Genomic DNA, 23,958 nt, shown 5'->3' with positions numbered 1-23,958 from the left:
CCAATTCAAATGAATATTTCGCTTAAAGACAATTTTGAAACAATAGATGTCTGTATTCATATGAACATTTTTTTGAAATTGATGTGGCTTAAGCATTATAAATATTTGAATTAAGTAACCGTTGGAAAACTGTATTAAAATTAAGTAATCGCTGAAAAATTCAAAATTTTAAAAATATATCAAATCTACCGAAGTAAAAATTAATATAAAAACAACACAAATATTTTGTATATTTTATGGACGTTTGGAAGAGTTTTCAACAAATATTACTTGCCTATAAAGTTTGCGTGTGTATATTAGCAAATGTATCTGTACGACTTTTTTGCTTTTGTTGGCAAAAAGGTATGCGCAAGAGGAGTAAGTGCCATGAGCAAAAATTTCCATATTATTCTAGTTTGTTTTTTTAAATTATTTAACTGAATTCAAATTTTAATAGATGGAATTTTTCAACATGGCGCTAAAAGTGGTAAGTGCAAACTATAACCTTGGTCTTGAAAAAGACTTCTTAAAGGGCCACTACGCGTGACTGACGTGTCGTCCACCTGATGATGGCAACAATGATGATGTTGCTGCTCGTGGTAATGGTCATGGTAATGGTAAAAATGATGATGACGATGATTTTGATATGTAAATTCCTTAACGGGGTCTGACCTTGTCAAAGTCTCTGCGGCTAGTACAAACTACTTACATAAACATGCAAACTTTCTGGTGTTTAAGACTTCTGTTTACTAACACCAAATGCAATGCAAACAAACAAAAAGCCAAAAAGACGAGGAGAAAAAAAAAAAAAAAAACAGAAATGAAAGAAAACAAAATCAAAATCAAAATTTCAACACGCAAAAATCTTTGTTGCCAAACAAACATTCAAAATGAGGCCTTTTGAGGCAAACCCGTCAGAAGCAGCACCAAGTGGCAAAAGGGAGCAAAATGCTGTAAATTAGATTAAATTATGATGAGCAGCAGGTTACACTTGGAGGAAAAAAAACCTGAAAGACATGCGTCTTTCACTTAAGTGCAAAATAATTCAATAGGTGAGCTAACCATTGTCTCAGTAAATTTCGTTAACAAGAAGGAGTACCTACTAAAAAAAAAAGTTCATGTTTGCCAATCTAGTATTATGATGATTTCGTTCATTCTCCCAAGTAACATTATAATCTGATTGTCTATTAACGTTTTGGTTTATAATTATGTATAACCATCTAATTATATATTTCATTGTGGAAATACTCTTATTCAAGATATACGATGATACTTTTGAATGTCGTTAAAGGTCGTATCAATAGATTTGGCTTTAGACATCTTGCTGGCCATTAATTTTAAAGGCTTTTCTAAGTGTAAATTAACTAACAATCGATCCAGTAAAAAGTTTCAATCCTGGAAACACTTGAGTCAAACACTTTAGCCCCCAAACACACAAGCGACAGCTTACACACATCCTACACGTGGAGAGCAAAGGCAAACATCTTCTCCTCCAATATAGCCAAAAGAGCGCATCCCATCATCATCATCATCATCGTCATCATCATTTCGGCATCATCGTCATCATGGTTATTATCATCTAGATTTCTTGCTCTTGCCCTCACTCTTCCTGCTCGTGCTCCTGCTGCTGTCCCTGCCCCTCTCCCTGTCTTGCCACGGCCTTTGTTTCTGGCCAAGACCAAGTGTAGCCGTTGCCGAAGCCCCATGTCGTCGTCGTCGTCGTCTTTGTCGTGGTCGTCGTCTCGGTCGCCGTCATCGGGTCTACCGTCTGCCTACTGCCAACATTCAAGAGTTGTGGCAAACAATTCGCAGATTTTACAATTCAGTTTCGTGCAAAACTTGGAGGCGGCTGGTCATCAATAGAACAGAACAAAACAACAAAAAAATAAACAACAAACTAAAAACATTAAAAGCGCCCATATTGTATTTTTTTTTATATAAATTTTGGAGAAAAAAAAAAAACAATTTTTGGGAAAGAATTTTTTTTTTTTGAATGCAAATTGTTTGTTGAAAACCCCACAACTCCACGAAAAAAAGGAACAATTGTTTATTAAAATTGTTAATTAATTTTTTTTTTTTTTTTGCCAATTTGTTTGTCAAATTGTTTTGGTTCTGGTGGCAAAACTTTGTTGCCCTTAACTAAGATAAAACACAACTGCAAGAGCTGCTGTTGCTGCTGCGGCACAATAACCGGATATTCGAGATCTTAGCCGATCTCACGGTCTCTGGAAACGGCAAAAAAGTAAAACAGCAAAACAAACAATACACAACAACAACAGCAACAATAATAATAATAGCAATACCATTAAGAGCAAAGAGAACGGAAAAGGGGGAAAAACGTTTAACAACAAAAAACAAAGTGACACAATTTGGTTAACTGAACGAAGAACCGCTAAGAAGAAAAATCCAAAAAAAATAATAAAAAAAATAAGAGAAAAAGAAAAACCGTATAAGAATATATCGCGCTGAGTGTTAAGTTTATTTTCGTTTCACTTTTGCTCAGTTGAAAGAAAATCGTGCTGAATATATATTTATTTTTAACAATTTCGCAAGCGTTCGTTCCGATTCCAGACAATAACAAAAAAGAAAGAAAAAAAAAACCGCCAGCAAAAAAAACCAAACCAAAAAACCAACAAAAATCAAACAAAAACAAAACACTAGGAAAAAGAGTGAAAGAAAACGCGATCTTTAAGAAAAACCAAAACAGCATCGCGCCAGCGGCCCGCCGAGTCGTTCGGCTGGTAAAAATTAGTTTTCGGTGAGTAATAATCTCCATGCCAAAAAGGTAGACCAAATGGTCTATAAATGCTTTTTCTGCTTCTTCTTCTTCCACTTCATCGGTTGCTTTCCAAAAGCCCCTACACACATACAACCCCATAACACGCCCCTCGAGATCTCCTTCTCTCTCTCTCTCACTCCACACACTGAGATGAATAAGTGGATGTATAATTAGCCAAACTACGCAAGTTTTTCAGTTCTTAATTATTGCAATTAGCTGATGATATGCTGCAAGTTTCATACACGGAAATGGCTATGATGAAAACTTTGATAGCTAGTAAAGATCATTTCAAATTGATCGATAAAGTTTTTCGATACTGAAAATGAATATGAATGTATGTATTTACATTTTAAATATCTACATGTATTCTGGCATATTGTGAAACTATCTAAGCCTTCTATTTTTATACCCTTGCAGAGGGTATTATAAAATTGGTCAGATGTTTGTAACGCACAGAAGGAGACGTTTCCGACCCCATAAAGTATATATATTCTTGATCAGCATGAGAAGCTAAGTCGATATAGCCATGTCCGTCTGTCCGTCTGACCGTCTGTCCGTCGGTGCGTACGCGTTTTACTCAGCCATCTTAAGAGCTATCGGGATGAAATTTTTTTTGGGAGCTTTTTTTTTACCCGGGTGAGATAAAGTATGAAAATCTTTGGGATCGGACTACTATATCATATAACTCTGGAACAAAAATTTTTGCAAAAATTGGAGTATCCCCATGAAATTTACCAATATAATAGAATTTGATATAAAATCTCAGATCCCAAAATTTGACCCTGATCGGATAAATAGAACACAAGTTACAGTCAATATAAATCGGTTCAATCGCTGCCGGCAGCGCTGCTTGCTGCCTACTACGTCATCATCAAGTCAACAGAGTACATGCATACACACACACACGCAACGCTACATGAACTGTATGTGTATGCGTGCGTTGCTTTGCTTAGGGAACGAGGGAAGAAGAAGAAAAAATTGTAGTATAAAGAGTAAAATTGTTTTGTTTGTATATTGACGAATTGAGTTGCAGAAATCAAATTTTGAACATGTAAAATTATTATTGTCAAGGACTGCAAGGGTATATAAACTTCGGCATAGCCGATGTTAGCTTCTTTGATATTTATAACTCAAATTGGTCTAACTACACAACCAAGAACTACTAAAGATTAGGTAATCCACCTTTCCCAATTCTGAATCTGAGAAAACTAATATTAGACATAATTCTCTTCATCAGTCTCCACTAGGCAGAATCTAGAACTCAAGATTGGGAGAGAGACTCAAGACAGAGACACTGAGATCATTTTTATCTATTATAGCCCGACTTTAACACGATTTACGATTTTATTAGTAATCAAATTTAAATAAAGAACAACTAGCGAACGTTTATCTAGTTAGTTCTTGCTATTTAGTTGTTCTCCAATGGAGAATGCAAAAGGGTTCTCCAATCAGTCGATAGATGACAACAAAGTCATCCACTTTTATCATAACCAGCCGAAAACAATATTTTCGAAACTTTTGCCATTAACAAAATCAAAATATTGAAATTGTGTATTCAATTTGCATTGCATTTCTTGCTTTTTATGTGTGTGTTTCGTGTCAAAGTTCAATTCGTCAGTGTTGTTATTTCAAACTAAGTCAAGGCTAAGTTCCCGATCCCAGAACTGGTCCCTTTTTCCGCATTGATGGCTTTCCATTACAAAACTAGACCAAGGACACCGGAAATACTTGCTCTATAATAAAAAATCCAAAGCTCATAAATCTTTATGTTACTTTTGCCCTTTTTTTTCATTTTGGTTTTTTGTTTTCCCTCTTCTTTGCGTTGTGTCGTGTCGCCAAATTTATTACAATATATATGTAAGATTTTTCACACACACACACACACACACAGATATATGTATATATAGTGTATGCATATACATTTGTTGTTGTTGTTTTTGCCGGCATTATTTTTGATTATTATGGGCAATTTTGTGTGTGTGTGTGTGTGCGTTAATTTTGATGATGATGCGTGTTATTTTTATTTTTTTTTTTTTTGAAAAAATTTGTCTTTTTTATTTTTTGTTTTTACTGTCACTTATTCATAATTTCATTTTCATTCCCTGTTTAATTTTCCTTTCAATGTGATGCGTATGTGTGCGTTTTTAATACGTTTTTCCTGTACCGCCTACTAAAATTATGGTTAATGATGATGACGATGCCCTCATCCGATCCCATCTCATCCCATCTCACAATTCACATTTTAACAAATCGCCCCACGTAGCTTTCAATTAATAAATAACATAAATTTTTTTCATTCGTTCGGTTGCGTTTTTTTTCCTTTCCTTCATTCTGTTTCCCTCTGGCAAAGTTCAAGTGGGGCAGTCCAAAAATAAAAAAAAAGCAAAAAACAAAATAAATAAATAAAAAATTAAGCAATATTCATTCTTTGATTTGATAATTTTCTAAATAAATCAAATCCACTTTATGTATGTGTGTGTGTGTGTGTGTGTGTGTGAGTTGAGGTGAAAAATGTTTCATAATCACGAGAGCAAAACAGCAAAAAAAAAAAAAAAAACTGAAAATTCAGAAAATTAAGAATAGAAAATTTTGGATCATAAATATTCAAATGTTTAAAACTTTGGACAGAGGATGAAAGAGACAGCGAAAGAAAGAGAGAGAGGGAGAGTGTGTGCTCAAAAGTAACATAATTGTTGGAGATTTGTCATTTTAAAGGACTGGAGGATTAAAATAGTTCCTTTAATCCTTGAACTAATACATACGTACATATATTGCAAGACTTTTTAGAAAGTTCAATTAAATTTTTTTATTAAATATTATTCTTATTCAAAACAACTGAAATAATAATAATATTTCCAATAGAGGTACACAAATTAATATATTACTTGTGTAATTTAAATTTACAAGCAAAAATTCTTAAAAAATTAACAGTCTTGTACATTTGAATTAAGAATGTTACTTTACCAACAATGCGATTCCAATATTTTGCCATTATTTGTGTATTTAAGGTGTTTTCTATGTAAATACAAATATGCCTATAGGATTATCACATTATCACCGATAAAACTATCATTCATAAATTGCTTTATCCCTATCTAAAGCTTCGATCTGAATAACTAAGTAAAGAGATTTTCCACCTTTAAAAGTTGACTGAATAGATTGTTGGTTCTTATCATTCATTCTCAATATATACATATGTATGTATGCTTTACTCTAAATGCGTTCTTCATTCACAAAAAGAATATATATATGTATATATACGTATAGACGAAAAGAAAGAAAACATCAAGTGACGATTGCTGCTTAGCCACGACCGGAAGATTAAGCAACATTTAAGATATTTTCCGTTTTTTTCTAATTTTTGTTGTTGTGTTTTTGACTTGCCAACAGCAGCGAAATCAGTTTCCATTTCCATTTTCCATTTTGGCAGTCGCCATGCCACAATCAAGGTGAATAAGTGTCAGAGAAAGAGAAAGAGATGGGGCTAGATATTGGGCTGGTGCAGACCACTTATCGACTCGCTGACTGACTGACTGACGTTAGTTGTTGGTATTTACTTTTTGGCTAATATACAATCATCGACCTAACACACACACACACCCCGAACATACATATACTGCCGGCCACCCAGCAACCCACCCGCCACCATCCACCAGCCACATCCCCCTGTCCCCCTTCCAACTGCTGCTTCTATCATCTGCCATTCACAATTGCTATTGCTATTGCCCCTCATCGAAGTGATTTGTCTGAAATTATTCAGAAAACAAATGCTGAACTCTAAATTATATTTCCGTACTTTTAATACACGAAAAACGGAATGAGTGAAGAAAAGGAAAAAAAAGAGAAAGATATAGTAGATAGATAAATAATTTTGAGTGACAGCGATTCATAAAGATTTTGTATGTAATAATCATAAAATGTTGAAATTGTTTTGTTTTTGTTTCGTTTCGTTTCGTTTTTCTCGCAAAAATAGCAAAGAATCGTAAACATTCCAAATGAAAGAAGAAATGACAAGGTTGGCTTTTTGTATCTTTTGTTTTGCTTTGTTTTGTTTTTTGCTCTGACAAATATTAAAATAAAGATTGAGATTTTATTTATCCAGAACTGTTTATCTGTTGTTGTTTTGTGGTTTCTTTTTCTTGTTTTTCACTCATTTTCAGATGGATGAGTGTATGCCTTCTGTGATAATGTTTACCCATCAGAAAGGAGCGTAAATGTTTATAGAATTGACTATATTATACAGTAATAAGTTTACAGAGACTTCATTTAGCGGTTTAAAAGTTTCATCTAGTTGTCCCATAACTTGTACTACCAACTTATTTCGCCTCGAGCTAGTGAAAATGCATTTTCCAGTGCCCTTGTTCATTCTCTGCCATTTGCTTAAAGTGGAAGGAATGGATTTTTCCTTTTTGGTTTCGAGAATGGAACGTGTGAAATGCATAAAATTTCAATGGAGAGTGAACAACGACAACAATTAGCAATCAGATGTGAAATTTAATAGGTTTCTTCGCTTTGGATATGAATGTTTTTCGTTTTCGATGCATTTCCCTTTGTTTAGTTCCGGATCGGATTAATCACACTTGACTTTCAATCAATCTTCGCCGAAAACCGAAAGTCCGTGGAAGAACCCCATTGTATTATTTTCAATAAATACATATGTATGTGTATGTGTATGTTTAAATAGAGTGCATGTCTGAATGGCTGGCCTTCAATCAAAGTCAGAGCAGAGCGTTTCAATTTCGTAAGGCTTTTTCTCGCCAGATGATGACGTACACACTCTACTTACTTACTATGTAGTATTTGTATGTACATACATCAATTTGGCGAATGCTTTTGGCCTGGCCTAGATTCTGATTATTAGCCTCAGTCGGTTCCAAGCCCCCACCAGGCCTCAGGCCTCAGCTTCCTTATGGGCTCAGAACAATAACAGTCCTGAGCCATTATAGAAAATCCATATACATACATACGTACAATATTCGTCTCTATTGTCCCGCCATATGGCTATTGATTTTTATATACTCACATGTAGTCATCATTATCATCTTCGTTGTCATCATCATTATCATCATCATGATGGCATTTTATGCCTGGGCCCATAACTTTTCAATTAACTGCAAGTGCATCGCCTTCCAAGTCTTTTCATTCGTTTCGAGTCTTTGTCAGCGTCTCGGATCTTAAATTGAATAAAAATTGCATTTATTGTTATTAATAATATTATGATTGTTGTATGTTGTTCAACCCTTTGGCATATAAGTCAATTTTCTATCTGTTCTCTGTTTGATAAGACCTTTGAAAGGACACTTATACAGTTCTTTTCGCCGCAGTATTCCTCTCCAGTCTCTGGTCTTTGTCTGTATGTGTGTGTTTGTGGGGAGGGGGTGTGTTAACACCCCGTTCAATTTTTGCCTCTTTGTTTGACCAATGGCAATTTCATTTCACTTTCAATTTGATGCGCACGACTAAAGCGCTTGTCAGACTAAAATACAAAAGAAGCATTTCCATTCACAATTCCGCTACTTGTCCCCCTCTCGTTCTCTTTGTATCTTGCCGTCTCTGTCGTTTCCTCTGGCCGTCGGTTTGGTTAATTAAACAGCCATGAATGGCTGGCAGGAGGCATGACTCAAGGCAAACCGAGCCTCGACAAAACAAAGGAAACTAAATTTAACTAGTCTGGCAAACAAATATCAAATATTGAATACCTACCAATGTCATTTTTGGGAAATAATTTACCCATACATACGTACGTATGTACATACAAACCATGAAAAAGTCATTAAGTAGGCCGCGCAGCAATTATGGACTTCTCCATGTGGTTTCATTCATTTTCAAGTACTCAATTCTGAATGAACATTTTGCTTGCAGTTTAGTTATATTATTTCTGCATTTATAAACTTAAGAAATATGGCGAAAAGTTTCTGTTCTCGAAGAAAGAAAAATTGAATTCTGCCAAGAATTCAAATAAGATTGTGTGAATTTTGGCTTAAACTAGGAATTTTATTATTTTTCAGTAACATTTTAGCACAAAGAAATTCTCATTTGATTGCACTAAGCTTTACACAATATACAAACATCATATTCTATTTTTAACAATGTCCATTAGCATAAAATACAATGCTTTCAACATTTATGATTTCTAAAACCATCAATTGTCTATATGTATATCTGTCGGTCTGTCTGTTTACAGGAAGGGGTAAAAAGAATTCAAGGACCAGCCCGGAAATGTCCACGGCAACTTGCGCTCGATTCTGTACACCGTTGACAACAAAGCCTTCAACAGTTGGTGGATCCACATCAACTTCATCAGCAGCATCAAAACTGACGGCAGGAAATTCAGGAAGCGTCATGACGTCATCAGGCTATAAGAAAATACCCACAACCACATCATCATCAACAACAACAGCATCAGCAGCAGGAGCAGGAGCAACAACAAATGACATCAATACAGAGGCAACATTCACATTCAAATTGGGAGGAGCTGGACGAACGAATGGCATTGGTTCAGCTACACGTGGTACTGGTGGACACTGTGTGGCATCAAGTGAATCATCAGATCCCTTAGAATCAGATTACAGCGACGAGGAGGAAGAGGAGGCGGAGGAACAACATGCCAACAGTACCAGCACTAGCACCAGCAACAGGAGCAGCAGCAGCAGTTCTCTACAGGATGTCAATGATGTCGACGGCGATGATGACGCTGACGATGATGATGACATTGGAGATGGTGGTGGTGCTGCTGCTGCCAGCGTTGGCGCTACTGGCGATGATATTACCAATGATTCAGAGAGTATTGAGGACGATGATGGCAATGAGACCGACGACGAGGAGGATGAGGATGACGAATCATCCGAAGAGGAAAGCAGCAGCGTCCAAACAGCCAAAGGAGTACGCAAATATCATTTGGATGACTATCAGATCATCAAAACTGTCGGTAAGTTCGAAATCCAAACGTAGATAACCTTCAATCTGTCCCAACTAACTGAACCTGACTGAACATATCTCATAGAAGATATGGTATAAAATCGCCATGTGGTGTGATTTCCACCAATTTTGTTTGCATTGTCGATCGTTTGACTGACAGGGGGACGGAAGGGGAGCAACTGTTTAGAGTATAGCTATCAAAACACCATTAGTTCTAGGTCAGTTCTCAAGACGGAGAGAGTCAAGGCTTTTTTCGACTGTAGATTAAATGATTTTCAAGGCACTTCACCTCCCCCGCACTTTTTCTCACACATCTAGGACTATAATTAAATGATTTCGAATGTTAATGAAATTGAAAATGTGTATGCAAACCAATTAATACAATAATTACTATTAGTATGGCTCTTTTTGGTTGTTGTTTTTATTGTGCAGTCTTTTTCTTTTTCTTTCATTAAGATAAAAAAAAAGAGAATACTGGCTCTTTGAGCTGATTTGCTTTGATATTACCCGAATCCTATATTGCTTATTACCTCATTTTTTGTATGCCACCCTCTTCTCACACTGCTCCTTTCCTTGCTCTTCTTCTTCTGTCTGTTCACCGTTTCGTTGCCGTTATTGCCATCAGCGCTTTGGCTTTTCTATTAGTTTTTATTGGTTTTATTATATACGCAGAGAAAAATATATAAATTCTTATTGATTACGCAAATTGAATGTGAAGGCAAATGGATATTATGATGGTATGAGTGTATTCATGATTATTATGAGTATTTTGCACTCATCGTAGGTAAATTGCTTTTGCCCACTGTTGCTTGCGTAAAGATTAAGTACAAATTTTTATCGGTATTTTTAGACTTTTGTTTAAGATCATGAATGAATCCAGCAATATGAACAAAAGGAGGACAAACGGGAACGGGTGGAGAGAGGGAGAGGAGTAGTGATGCTGTACAATAATTTGATTTGTTTTGCCTTGTGACGTAATGCTTGACGTCTTGATTGTACTAAATTTAGTACATTGTTTCAAAAAGGTGAACGAAAACGAAATTAAGGGAGGCGGGAATATGTCTGTGCGGGAGGTTTGGAGGGCTTTCTAAAATAAGTCATTATGTTTTCTTTTCGCTTTGGGATAAATATTTACTTGTGGCTAGTTTTAACAATTTATATGGATTAGTATATATCTTTTTATGTTTTTTTTTTTTTTTTTGTTTTCTTTTAGTACACGTTTTAGCCATTAAAGGCTACCTAATTAGTTCATTTAGATGGGCGTTAATTATTTTTCATCTAATAAGGAGTTTTCTCAATTGACTAATGTTGTTACTGATCTAGCTGTGATATCATCGAACTTTGAATACTCTTCCAAATTGCATTGGGGCAGTGACGGATCAGCTATTGCAGAATAGGCAAATGCTTGAGGGGACAAAATGTTGACAAAACGTTGATACGAGAAATTCAGTAAAAAAAACTGTAACTTTACCAAATTTTAGCCGATTTTCAAATACTTAAAAGTCATGTCCTTATTTTGAATCTGCACTAAAGCCCATCCAATCCAAATGTGTGATGTCATCTCATCAGTGGTAGAGATGTTATTTATTGATTGCAGAATACTTGATAAGTAAATCGGTGAAAAATTGGCAAAAATTGTACAAAACAACATTATCTTTGCGAATCGTTTTTCATTCGTGTTCTAACTTTTACTTTGGAAAGAAACCGTTTTCTTGCAATTGGTTTATCCACTTGAACAACTATGTGGCCAAAAATATAGGAAAGATAACAAAGTCTTGCAAATTAAAAGCATGATTATTCTTATGCCTAGATAAATAAACGGTTAGATCATTTCCCAGCTTCTTCTTGCCTATCCAGCTGCTGCTAGGCTTTGCAGTTGCACCACACGTCGTATGAGTAATCCAAGTATTCATTTCAATACAATTGCCAGCCCAATGGTGTATTAGGTATTGAAAAACATTCAAGTGTAAATTCACATGGATAATAATCTAAATAAACTTGAACGGATATCACGCCATGGAGCCACGCATCGAGTCACGCACACACACACACACACACACACACCAAACACTGTGGGGCCAGATATTTGTTATGAGTCAGAGATCGCTCATTAGGGCAAACCATTCACAACACAACACAAATTAGAGGAAAAAAGCAATAACCCTGAGCGTCTCAAATCGCAATCGAGTGATTTTTCATTGTAAATATTGAACTCATCGTTAATTAGCCGCATTTCGGACAAACAATATACATAAACATAAACGTGCCAAAAGCGTTTCAACAAGGGTGAAACCCAAGCCAATCCAAGATGTTGATCAAAATTTCAAATTTCTTTTTAGGGGGAACTTTTTCGAAAATGAGTGTATTTGCATGATTTTCTACGGAATTGTTTTTCTTTTACGAAAAACAAGAAACGCAAAAATCAAAATCAAAAAAAAAAAAAAAAACAGTTTGTTGTTTTCAGTTTTTGTGTTTGTACATGTTCTGCCTGCATGATATACAAATTTATGTATGTACCTGTCTATAGCGAGACTGACTATAACAAATAATGCCAATAAACCCCAAAAAGGCAATAAAAATGTCATATCTAAATAATTGGAAAGTATAATGCAGTCGCCGAGGTGGTTGGGGAAGGATGGAGAGGAATTTGAAAATGAGGAAATGAGTAAACTGGATTGTGAGTGAGTGAAAGTTCATGACTTAAAAAAAAGCAAGACATCCCGGATGACGCTGAAGAAGTGGCTCATTGGAGATATAAAAAGCAAGTGCAAAGAATTTCAAATGAAAAGTCCAACGACGAATCAAAATGTTGTCTATAAGATTGATCCCTGGTCAAGTCTGGGGCTCTTTAAGGAGCATGCCAAATGAAGAAGCCAAAAGAGACTGGATAAACTTCTTATTTCACAAATATTTCAAGTTTCTTTCCTATGTTATTTTATGATATTCACTTGGAGCACATTGACAATGAACAATCCCCTAGAGAGATTATCATTGATTGATTTCATTTAACCATGGTCATGGTGTATGTATCGAGCATGTTCATAAATAATGTATTCCGCTTCCGCTTCTGATCGAATTGTATATTGCTTCGCCAATATATGTATGTAAATACACGACTATAAAAAATTATAAACATAAATTTTAATGTCGAAGCAAATGTCCTTTTCATTTGTAAGTTTTGTCTATTTTTCCTCAGAAAAAAACCAAAAATATCAAATGCAAAATGCATTTTTAGGTCATTTTTATTAATACGAAAACTGTTTATAACGCAATTTTAATATGCTCGTTTAATGTTGAGAAACATTGCTTTAGAGACAGAACACAGAACGCATTCAGCCAGCCAGTCAGCCAGCCAGCCAGCCAGCCAGTCGGCCAATTTGGCGCTTATTGGCATATGGCCAAATAATAATTTCTATAATATTTTTGCTTATATGTTTTTAGACCATTTTGTGGATTTTTTTCTTGGGTGGCTCTCTCTCTTCGAATGGCAAAAAGTTTACACAAATTCAAATTTTCCATGCGAACATAAATTTTGCTGTTGACTGATTTTGTCTTTTCAAGCAAACGGAAAAATATTTATATAGAATTCTCTCTCTATACACACATATATAAATTGTATGGCTATGGTTTTTGTTGGGGCACTTAAATAAAAAAATTAAGAAATAAAATAAAAAACAAAAAACAACACCAACACCAACCGCGTACAATATCGGCGGGGTAATCCATTTGAACTATATGAGTTATATTTTGCAGACGCAACGACGACACACAACTTGTTGTTGGGTCCATGGACATGTGTTCTTTCTGTTCGCCTCTTGTATTTGTATCTGACAGCGAATTTCATTATATTTTTTATTATTTAAAAATCAATTTATGCTAAAAATGAACAGAAACCAAAAAGTTTTGGGCTATTAACTGCTATGATGATGATGTCTCTATACTCTTTCTCATTCATCAGTTTATTGGCATCTGTTGCTAAAGCAGGTTTTAACTAGAGATCCTTGTAACAATGGCAATAGAAATTCTGTAGTCTTCTCATTTTATTGACCTCGACAAAAGTGAGGTTCAATTAAATTTCTTGCCTCAAATGTGACTTAGGCAAAGGGACCAGGCTAAAGTTGCATTTGTTGTAGGTTGTCGTACTGAACGACACTTGGTTGTATCTAGATACAGCTGCCTTAAATCTATCAAGCATTTATAATATTTATATATACTATATATGTTTGTATGTAGATACATGCACAGACATATATTTGATTCATTGCACTGCAAACATCTGTACTAAATTATTATACCCTTTATCATATACAAAAATGATACGATTTTATTTCAATTGGTAAATGGCAACAAACTCTTGAACCACCATATATTATATGTACATATGTGTGTGTGTGTATATATATATTTCTCTTGCGTCCCAATTGAATTGTATTTCCTAGAATTGTGCGTAAATATTTATTCTAAAAAAAAAAAAAAAACAAAAGAAAAGAAACCAAAACCAAAAACGAACAAGAGAATTCTATCAATCAATGCACGCCCACTAGGCCCCTCAGTGGGAGAGATAGTAAAAAGGATTGCCAGTGCTTTCAATTTCGGAGGTCTTTGAAATATCTCTTCCCCTGTTATATCGCCGCCAACACCCCCACTAAACAAAATAAGTAGTAGAAATTTGTCAATTTGATATATTAGCTTTAGAAATGGATTTCCGCATGCCGTCACATACACATGTCAAATTGTCTCTCAAATATACTGAAAAGTAGAGCAAGAAACCGATAGAGATAGAGTGTTGGCGAATTCAAAAAAGAAGAAAAACACTTTTAGTCTACAGCTATCTATCAATCAGTTGATGTGAGTGAATCAATAAATACAATGAGTCAAAACCATGAATTGAGTACAGGGTCAAAAAACTCATACTTTTGAGTAGACAATGAACATTGTGACAAGAACTACACTGAGATTCTATAAAAGAAAACGAATAACACAGGCCGACATTTTTGAGGTCATGAAAAAGTGTTTGAAGTTCAATAGGTCTCCTATAGTAATTGGGGGCTGCTAATCACGGCCCTGTACTTAGTTTTTCTCCATCACGTCAGGATTTCGAAAAAAATGCGTTCAAATTATTCAAAATGACCTAATTTGCAATATATTTTTCCATGATATAAGCATAATATTGTACTAAAAACATTATTATTTTATCCTATTAATATATTAGGCTTGATTAAAAAGGAATTTACAAAATATCAAAGAGGTATTTCTTTGTTATAATGGATAATATCTTACACTCCGGATATAGTTCTATAATGAGTAAATTTTGAACCAAAAAGTATGCTATAGCGATTCCAAGAATTGTCTGCTTTTAAATTTTAAAGAATTGTGGGAATTTGCTGCGTCTTACAAATTGTATATTAGTTATATGTGCAAACAAGAACTAATTTTCTTACACAAAATATTCTAAAATCCGTAAAAAAAAGTTGAAAATTTTTGTTTCAAACTTTCTATAGTATACTTTTGGGTGCCTATTTTTCAACCCCAGATCTCCAGATTTCACAAAATCTAGACGTGATGGACAAAAACCAAGTATGCAGTTAGAATCAGCGTACCCGAATTAGTTAAGAACACCTCTCAAGTTAACGTCAGCAAAAATCATGTCGGCCTGTGTAATCATTCTCAAATGATAAAGTTAGTTTAAGAGAAAACTAGTTAAGTCTATCAAGATGTCTTTTCCACAAGGGGCCAACTAAACAAAGGTATTAACTGATTCACTGTAAATCAAATTCATAATTTGTTGTTTTCCATTTTGATGATACTAAAACTGTTTTAGATCCTCTACTGGCAATTTGAATAAATGTTGGTGGATGCCAACTTTTGTTTGTTGTAAGAGATTTACCAGAAATAAAGATGATCTTAACCAATCCATACAATGTGATAAATTGTAGTATAATAGCTCATGTAAATGGAAGAGTACCGAAAACAAACTCAACCTATAAACCCAATTTACAACAGATCTGACAGTTTTTTTTGTAAATATGTATGTGTATGTATTTGCATGCATCTCCTTGCTTATTTATGACTTTTTTTCTGTGAACACAAAAAATAAGAAAATAAACTTTTTTTTTTTTTTTTCTTTGCTTTCTTAAATGAACTGTATGAAACGCAATTAACTTTATTTAACTTTGGTCATGGTTGGGGGTGGGGCATCGGGGATTGCAGCGGGATGGACGGGTGGCAATTGCGGCAGCTGTTTGAAATATCGTGAAAATTTGTGCCAAGTTTATATAGAAACGCATCTGCATATTCATTGCACATCAACGAATCATTTCGTTTACAAAATATTACAAAAAAATATATATATACTTTACAGTATTTGGACTTTTTGGCACAGATAATTTTATATATATTAAAATCAAAATGAAACAGAATTGCATTGCCTCTGCATTTGCTCTCTGTTTGTCGCCCTGTCTTCTATGTATAATTGAAAGGTATCAATCAGAGTCCACAATTCAGCAGACAGACTGGACATGAGTGTCTGCTCTGGTCTCGTATGGGATCTGGCTAGGCATCGCATCATTAAAAAGAAAGTTTTATGTATTATGTAAAAATATATTTCACTTTGTGTGCGCTCAACGCACTTGGTTTTTTGTCGTCGTCTCTCTTTGAGTTTGTTGCATCTGCCACAGCAACTGGCAGCAACAACTCCAGGAGCTTTCTGCGTTCACGTTAAGCGTCTCCTAACTGGTTTTGGCTTTTATGTTACCTGGCTCTGTGGTGTCCGCATCTGCGTCTGCGCCGCTTATTTGTCTGCCACACGTCTGTCCTGGTGTCGCATGTCTGTCCAACTGTCTGCCTATCCGCATGTATGTATGTCGTCTGTCTGCTCTACAGCTGTCACAATTTCACTTTGGCAAAGATGTGTTTAGCACTTGAGGCTGCGCTCTGCAAGAGTTGTTAAACAAAACATCTCGAAAAACACTTTCCTTTCATGTTAGTTTTGAAATTCACCACAAGTTTAGTTTACTCAAAAGCAAAGGTGTTAGAAAGGCCGTTCATAGAGTACAACAGACAACACTGAAAATGAATTTTCCAGTTTTCCACAAAAAAAAAAAAAAAAAAACAATAAATGTTTAAAGCTCTTTGTCAGCGCTCTTAATTATTTGTTCAACATTTGCTAATTACACGCTTACTACTTGTTTTATCACAGGGAAGAATTCATTTCAACACAATACGCTATCTTATCTACTTTCAGGGAAAGATTTAAACGATCTTCCACTTGTTGTACTTGGATAATTTGTCAAAATTCAAAATTCTGTGGAAAAATATATGATAAACTAATTTTTAAATATGTTTGCAGAGAGAATTGTTGTTATAACTTGATTACTTCATGGTGGCCATATGCTTTATGCACGACTGCATGGCCACAGAAAATTTTTCCGCTCATACACATACATATACATACATATGTATGCATACATACATATACAACAATATTAGGGAATAATTTTCGCTTTTTTTTTTTTACTTTCCCAAAATTTTAGAAATTGAAATATTGGAAATTGGTCGGTGTTTTCGTCATGGCCCCCTGCTGCCGCACGGATACATGCCAATTGTCTGCAATATTTGAAGCATTTTTATAATAAAAATCATCATCGATCATTGTAGGTGATGTGTAGGCAATAACTTGCTTGATTTATAAATATTCATCTGGAATATTTCGATTATTTATTTATACGTTTTTAGACTAATTATAGAAAGAAGAAACAAAAAAAAAAAATAATAATAATAAAAACCCAAATAAGCAAAAATTGATTCTAAAAAAATTCGCTTTCTTCTGTTTAAAAATTTTTGAGATATCTTATAAGCTGATTATTTTTATTGGATTTGTTGAAAGTTCGTTTAGACGCCCTTGTTTGTTGGTTGCACCCACAAATACGACCAGCTGGAAAAAAAAGAACAGATCTTAAGACTCTATATATTTATGCAGATATGTACATACATATATACGTAGCTATCTTTGTGTTTATATAAATATCTAAAAATGTGGAATATTTTGGTAAATAATATTGTTTGATTTATAGAGAATTGAACTTGAAAATTTTTTTTTGTTTAAATATGACAAATTTGTAAACATTGTTTAAATTTAATCATCTGATGTTTGCTTGGTGCATGTATTAAAACCCTTTGTGAATTTGCTGAATGCGCCATCTGTGCTAAATCAAATCCTTTAGTACACATCCTAAAACATCAATTGAAAGTGCATAATTAAGGCTAAAGAAGATTTTATTTGCTATACACTAATTTGAGCAGTTAACTAAATTTAGAATGTTGATTATTATGAAACTATTGATTATTATTGACGCCTTTCTTTTTGGTAATCAACATTAAGACTCTTCCTCACTCCCTAATCATGTTCAGGCCATCCAATTAATCCATTTCCCTTATGCAATGTGTTTTCTTTGCTGATTCATTCAGGTTTCAAATTAAGCCTCAAACAAGAAGGGAGGGAGGGAGAAAGGCCAAAAAAGTATGCAAAAAGTAAGAAAATCACAGCAAAAAAATCATTAATTAGAATGTCTGAAATAGGATTTTGATGTGCACGTGTAATGTGTTTTTTCGCCTCCAAAACTACCCACTACCACTCCCACTTTTTCTTCAATTTCTTTTCGATATGAGACAGATGCAAACATATGGGCTATATTAGCGATTTGTAGTGGCGGACATGCCCACTTGGCGCTTGTTGAATTTCATTCGCACGTGTCGAGTCATCTAAGGGGGAACGGTTCAATAATCTTTGCACAATTTTTGCTTTATTACATTCAAAATCATTGGCTAATTATTGTTGGCCCCAAGAATTGGGGGCGATTTGGAAAACGTTCGAAAACGTGCTGAAAAACTAAAAGCAGCTGCGCGAGAAAACTGCGAAAACAACACAACAACACATAAATGAAATGAAAAGAAAACTTTTCCTTCTTTTAACCCCCCTCCCTCTCTCAATCGCTCTCTTTCTGTCTCTTTATTGCTGCGGTAATTTTGATGCTGTTGCTGGTGTTATTGTAATTTTTGGGTTGCGTCTTCTATAGAAAGAAGAGTGAAAGATGATTTATAAGACAAAAATCAATTTGTAGCACTTAGTCGGTGCTTTTGGCATACCAAAAGTGGAGAGTGAATGTGGCGAAGGCAAAGAAAAAGCGAAACAAAAAACCACTCCTAAGTAGTATGTGTAATTTGAGATCCACACACACACACACACACACACACACCATATTCCCATACCACATTTCCTCTCTGTACCAATTAAAAATTCAAGGTTGAGAGAATCTCACTTGGACTTGGTAACCTCAAAACGTGCTAGAAACACAGTAATTATACATCTTAGGAGAAGGAGGAGGAGAAGAAGAGTAGTGTGTGCCATGATGAGCTGTAGAAATGACGGTTGGAAGGTGGGGAGAGGGCTGAGCTACCGTTTTTAACGCCCACGTTCCAATTGCCATATCATTTACAAAACACTTTAATGGGGCCTGACATATAAGACGGTTTCTATATACATTTGTATCTTGCGGTTTCTTCTTCATTATTCATTTATTCTTATTAACTTAATCTTTGCAGGCACTGGCACCTTTGGACGCGTGTGTTTATGTCGCGATCGTATTTCGGAAAAATATTGTGCCATGAAAATTTTGGCCATGACCGAAGTTATACGTCTAAAGCAAATTGAGCATGTTAAGAATGAGCGTAATATATTGCGGGAAATACGACATCCATTTGTGATCAGTCTGTAAGTAATCGAACGAGAGTAATTAAAGAAACGATCAAATTTTATATTTCATTCAATAGCGAATGGTCCACCAAAGACGATTCGAATCTATATATGATCTTTGATTATGTCTGTGGCGGCGAGCTCTTTACATATTTGCGTAATGCAGGCAAATTCACCAGTCAAACCTGTAAGTATGCATACACATGTACGAGGGTCGGTTTATAAGTAATTAGGAGAATGTATAGAAAGCTGGAGTCCTGTTAAATCTCACCAGCCGTTTTGTGTTTGTTTATCCTTTAACCAATGATGGCAACCTTTAGCCCTTAAACTTAACTTTTTTTTGTTGAAATTGTTCATTAGTAATTCACATTTGCCTAGTTACTTAATATTCAATGATTTACTTTGAATAACCAATATTATATACGTATTTTTCATTTAGCCAACTTCTATGCGGCTGAAATTGTTAGCGCCTTGGAATATTTACACTCTCTACAAATTGTCTATCGTGATCTTAAACCCGAGAATCTGCTTATCAATCGTGATGGACATTTAAAGATAACAGATTTTGGTTTTGCCAAAAGTTACGTGACCGCACCTGGACTTTATGTGGCACACCTGAGTATATAGCACCTGAGATAATACAATCCAAGGGACACAATAAGGCTGTGGATTGGTGGGCCTTGGGTACGTCAATGAAAAGATGATTATTGAATCTCTATCTGAAATAATCGTTGTTTTCAATTTTTTAGGAGTTCTAATTTATGAAATGCTTGTGGGTTATCCACCATTCTATGATGAGCAACCATTTGGCATATATGAAAAGATATTGAGCGGAAAAATTGAATGGGAACGTCATATGGATCCCATTGCTAAAGACTTGATCAAGAAGCTGTTGGTGAATGATAGAACCAAGCGACTGGGCAATATGAAGGTAAGTTTGTAGACCACCAAAAAAAAAAGTTTGCCAAACGTGGAGACTCATTTTACATTTGGCTTAATTGGCAAACTTTTTGTTTTGTTTTTTGTTTCGGCCTTTATTTAATGAAAAATTTAACAATTTTATTGCTGCTACTACAAGAAATCTATTTTTAAACAATTTGTTTACACTTGTCACTTGGCTTGGATGGGCCAGAAATATTAAAAATTGCTAGACATATATCAAAAATTAATTGTCGACTACTGTACATACATACATACTATACATATACAAATGCATATATGTATATAACACATACATACATATATGACAGTACGTTTGTAGTTGCGATTGGCTGCTATTGCACATGCTTGTTGTCAGTTTAGGAAATCATCCGCAAAAATAAAAACAACATATGCAAATATATATATATACATATATGTAGTACACATATATGTATATGTTATACATATGTGTTTGTAGAGTGTCGCGCAATTTTGTTAATTTCCTAATTTATTTCGCCTTTCAAAAATGTTTTTCTCAGAATGGCGCCGATGACGTTAAGAGACATCGCTGGTTTAAACACTTGAATTGGAATGATGTCTACAATAAGAAGCTTAAGGTGAGTGCCTGAAAACTATTTGACAGTTTGCTTAAACAGAAATCAATATCATTATAATTTGAAACATGTTTCAAATGTTTAACCCAGGGAAAAGATCAAAAAAATGCGGTTTAGACACTATTAGAAACATTTAATATTGTTTAAAAATAGATAAAACAAATGTTAAGAAAACTATTTCTTCCTACATTAGCCATAAACAGACTTAAGATAAAACGCATTTGCTTATACGATTTCTGCAATTTTATGATGATTTTTAAATAGTTTTCGAAACATTAGAGGAAAGAAATTTGAATCAAAAAGAAAGTTTTGTTCCATTTGCACAGCAAATACTGGAAACTAAGAGAGCTTATCCTTAGATTTTAACAATTTTGTTTAAGTCTAATTTTAAAATAAGATATTTATTCCAATTTAAGTGAATTGAAAACTGAGCTAGAGCAAAATTTATTTTTATCCACGATGTCGTACCCCACGTCCGGCATTTACCACCCATTTAGTAATTAAAGGCAAATAAACAAATCAAATTTTGGAAATTAGCTATGAATTTAGTTAATGACCACAGCGGAGCGTCTATTTTTAGTGTGGGTGTCGACCCATAAATCTTCTTACCTCTCACTCTCCCTCCCTCCCTCTCTCTCTCTCTGTTAGCTAAACCAAAAATGTAACAAAAGGTATTTATGTATGTATGTACATATGTATATGGTTAATGGGATATGCGTCAGTAAGAAGATTTGAGATCAGTGCGGGAATATAACCGCATTAGGGTTATTGAATTGTTATATTGAAAGAAAATTAATCGATGTGCATTATTTTTGATCGTTTTTATGTTACAGCCACCAATATTGCCCGATGTTCATCATGATGGTGATACAAAAAATTTTGATGATTATCCCGAAAAGGATTGGAAACCCGCCAAGGCAGTAGACCAAAGAGATTTGCAGTACTTCAATGATTTTTAAGAGCACACAATCATACACCCACACACACATAGACACATAGACAATACACCCCATACACATACAAAGGAGAAGCAGAAGGGACTTTGTTTCAATTTGATTGCCTTTTTCGTTATTGGAATGAACATTTTAATTGATGTTTCAAAATGCTGTGCAATTGATATCGATAAACTCATGGTATATATATTAATATATAATATATGATATTCTATATATATACATATACATACATACAAACAACATTACACATACATATGCTTACAATATTATGATATGAAGAAATACGCCTAAGTTATTATTATTATATTTAATTGTTTAATTATTGCGCCCTCACAAAATAAAACAAAAATATAAGTTAAATAATGAGGGCAGCAACAACAACATCAAAAAAAAAACCAACCAAAAAAAACCCAACAAAAAATATAAAACAACAAAAAATTAAATAAATAAATAAAGAAGAAATTAACGTAAAACGTTGAAATAAAGTGATAGAAATTCAAATCTTTTGCCTGTCTCTTGTCTATTTATATATTTTTTTCATTGTTCTGTGGGATTAGTTTGGTTCCGTCAGATGGAAACCTGTCACTCCTAAGGCACGAGCTCGTTTTCGCTCTCTATATAGTATGTATATAGTGAAAAAATATGTGCGTATACATATGTACGTATCTATGTACATATGTATATCTATTCACATGTATACCCTATAACCATTGTGTAAGAGGGATTTATGGCAATTTTTAAATGTCGTATATAACGGACACCTATTTCAAATCATACCATGACATTGGTAATAGAACCAGACTAAGGAGATTATTTTCCAGTGGAGTATCCCTTCTCGCTATATCTCTATTATCAACATCAATTCATTTTAAATGTTCAAAGCCTCCTCTTTGCAGTTGCTATTTCTAAATTGACTAAACATAATACTTTTGATTCATTACATATTACGTTCAACATTTCGGTTACGTCAAGGTAGACAATGAGCAGAATCTGCTTTCGTTTGGCAGAGTTTTGAAATATGTATGTGGGTTTAGGCAAAGACATTATGAACAACTTATTTGTTATGACCTTTTGCATTAGCATATAATGTACATATGTATATATAATACCCAAAACTCGAAGCCTTTGTGAAGCTCTTTTGAAAATTACAAATATTTGAATGGAAAATGTGTATCAATCAGAGGGTCGGAGCTAACTTAACTTTAAATGTTCGTAAAAGAAAAGCCTTCAAGCATGCTATTTTATCATTTGTTTATATGACAGCTATGTATATATTCAAGTTATCCCATTTTGAGCAAATTTAGCACAGCCAATAATAGATATACGAAACTAACAAATATACTTTTTGTGCCTATGGCTTAGAACTTGCAACTTTTTTGGTAACTCTTTCCTTACCTATTAGCCATCAATGTGGAAAAACGTTTTATCTAAAAAGGCTTATGTTTGCGAAAGAATGGACTACAATAATAGGAAATAACGAAGATATTGATCAAAGTCACTGCTTTCCACCGATCGTTCCTATGGGAGTTATATGATATAGTCACCCGATCACAGTCATTAACAGATATATTAAACTAACTAATGTTTAATTTGAAAGCAATCACGTTAAAAGTAACGCAGTTATTTACAAAAGTCACTGTTTTCGACCGATCGTTCCTATGGGAGCTATATGATATAGTCACCCGATCTTGATCGAATTTGGCAAAGTCGTTTGTAGGCGTAATAAACTCTCTAATATTTTAGTTTCACGACAATAGCTCAGAAAATAACAAAGTTATTGAGAAAAGTCACTGTTCGTGACTTGGAAGTTTGTATGGGAGCTACATATATGATACAGTGGTCCGATCCGGCTGAATCCGACGTCTACAACCCCTGCAGTATATACAAGCCTACATGCAGCTCTTACGGTCTAGGAGGAGTTTGCGTTGATCCAGGCGGACATGCCTATTTGAACTCGTCTCGTCGTGCTGATCAAGAATATATATACTTTGTATGGTCGGAGATGCTTCGTTCTAGGCGTTGCACACCCTTTTTGCAAGC

The 23,958-nt window shown here is 34.5% G+C and overlaps 1 protein-coding gene across 1 annotated transcript; it reads left to right on the top strand.

Annotated features, from left to right (window-relative positions):
* Positions 1–221: 221 nt before the first annotated feature.
* Positions 222–22,354, top strand: Pka-C3 (Protein kinase, cAMP-dependent, catalytic subunit 3). The gene is given in 10 exon segments (XM_068293558.1): positions 222–357; positions 437–466; positions 8,943–9,686; positions 19,277–19,445; positions 19,505–19,614; positions 19,867–20,001; positions 20,004–20,111; positions 20,177–20,358; positions 20,888–20,965; positions 21,796–22,354. Coding segments are annotated over 10 exon segments (1,803 nt in total). The 5' UTR covers positions 222–236; the 3' UTR covers positions 21,922–22,354.
* The last annotated feature ends 1,604 nt before the right edge of the window (positions 22,355–23,958 follow it).

This window comes from Drosophila tropicalis, unplaced genomic scaffold (genome assembly GCF_018151085.1).
Source record: "Drosophila tropicalis isolate 14030-0801.00 unplaced genomic scaffold, ASM1815108v1 contig_769, whole genome shotgun sequence".
Classification (NCBI taxonomy): Eukaryota; Metazoa; Arthropoda; class Insecta; order Diptera; family Drosophilidae; genus Drosophila; species Drosophila tropicalis.
The sequence above is the reverse complement of the archived record's forward strand: the minus strand, read 5'-3'. Positions and strand labels throughout refer to the sequence as shown.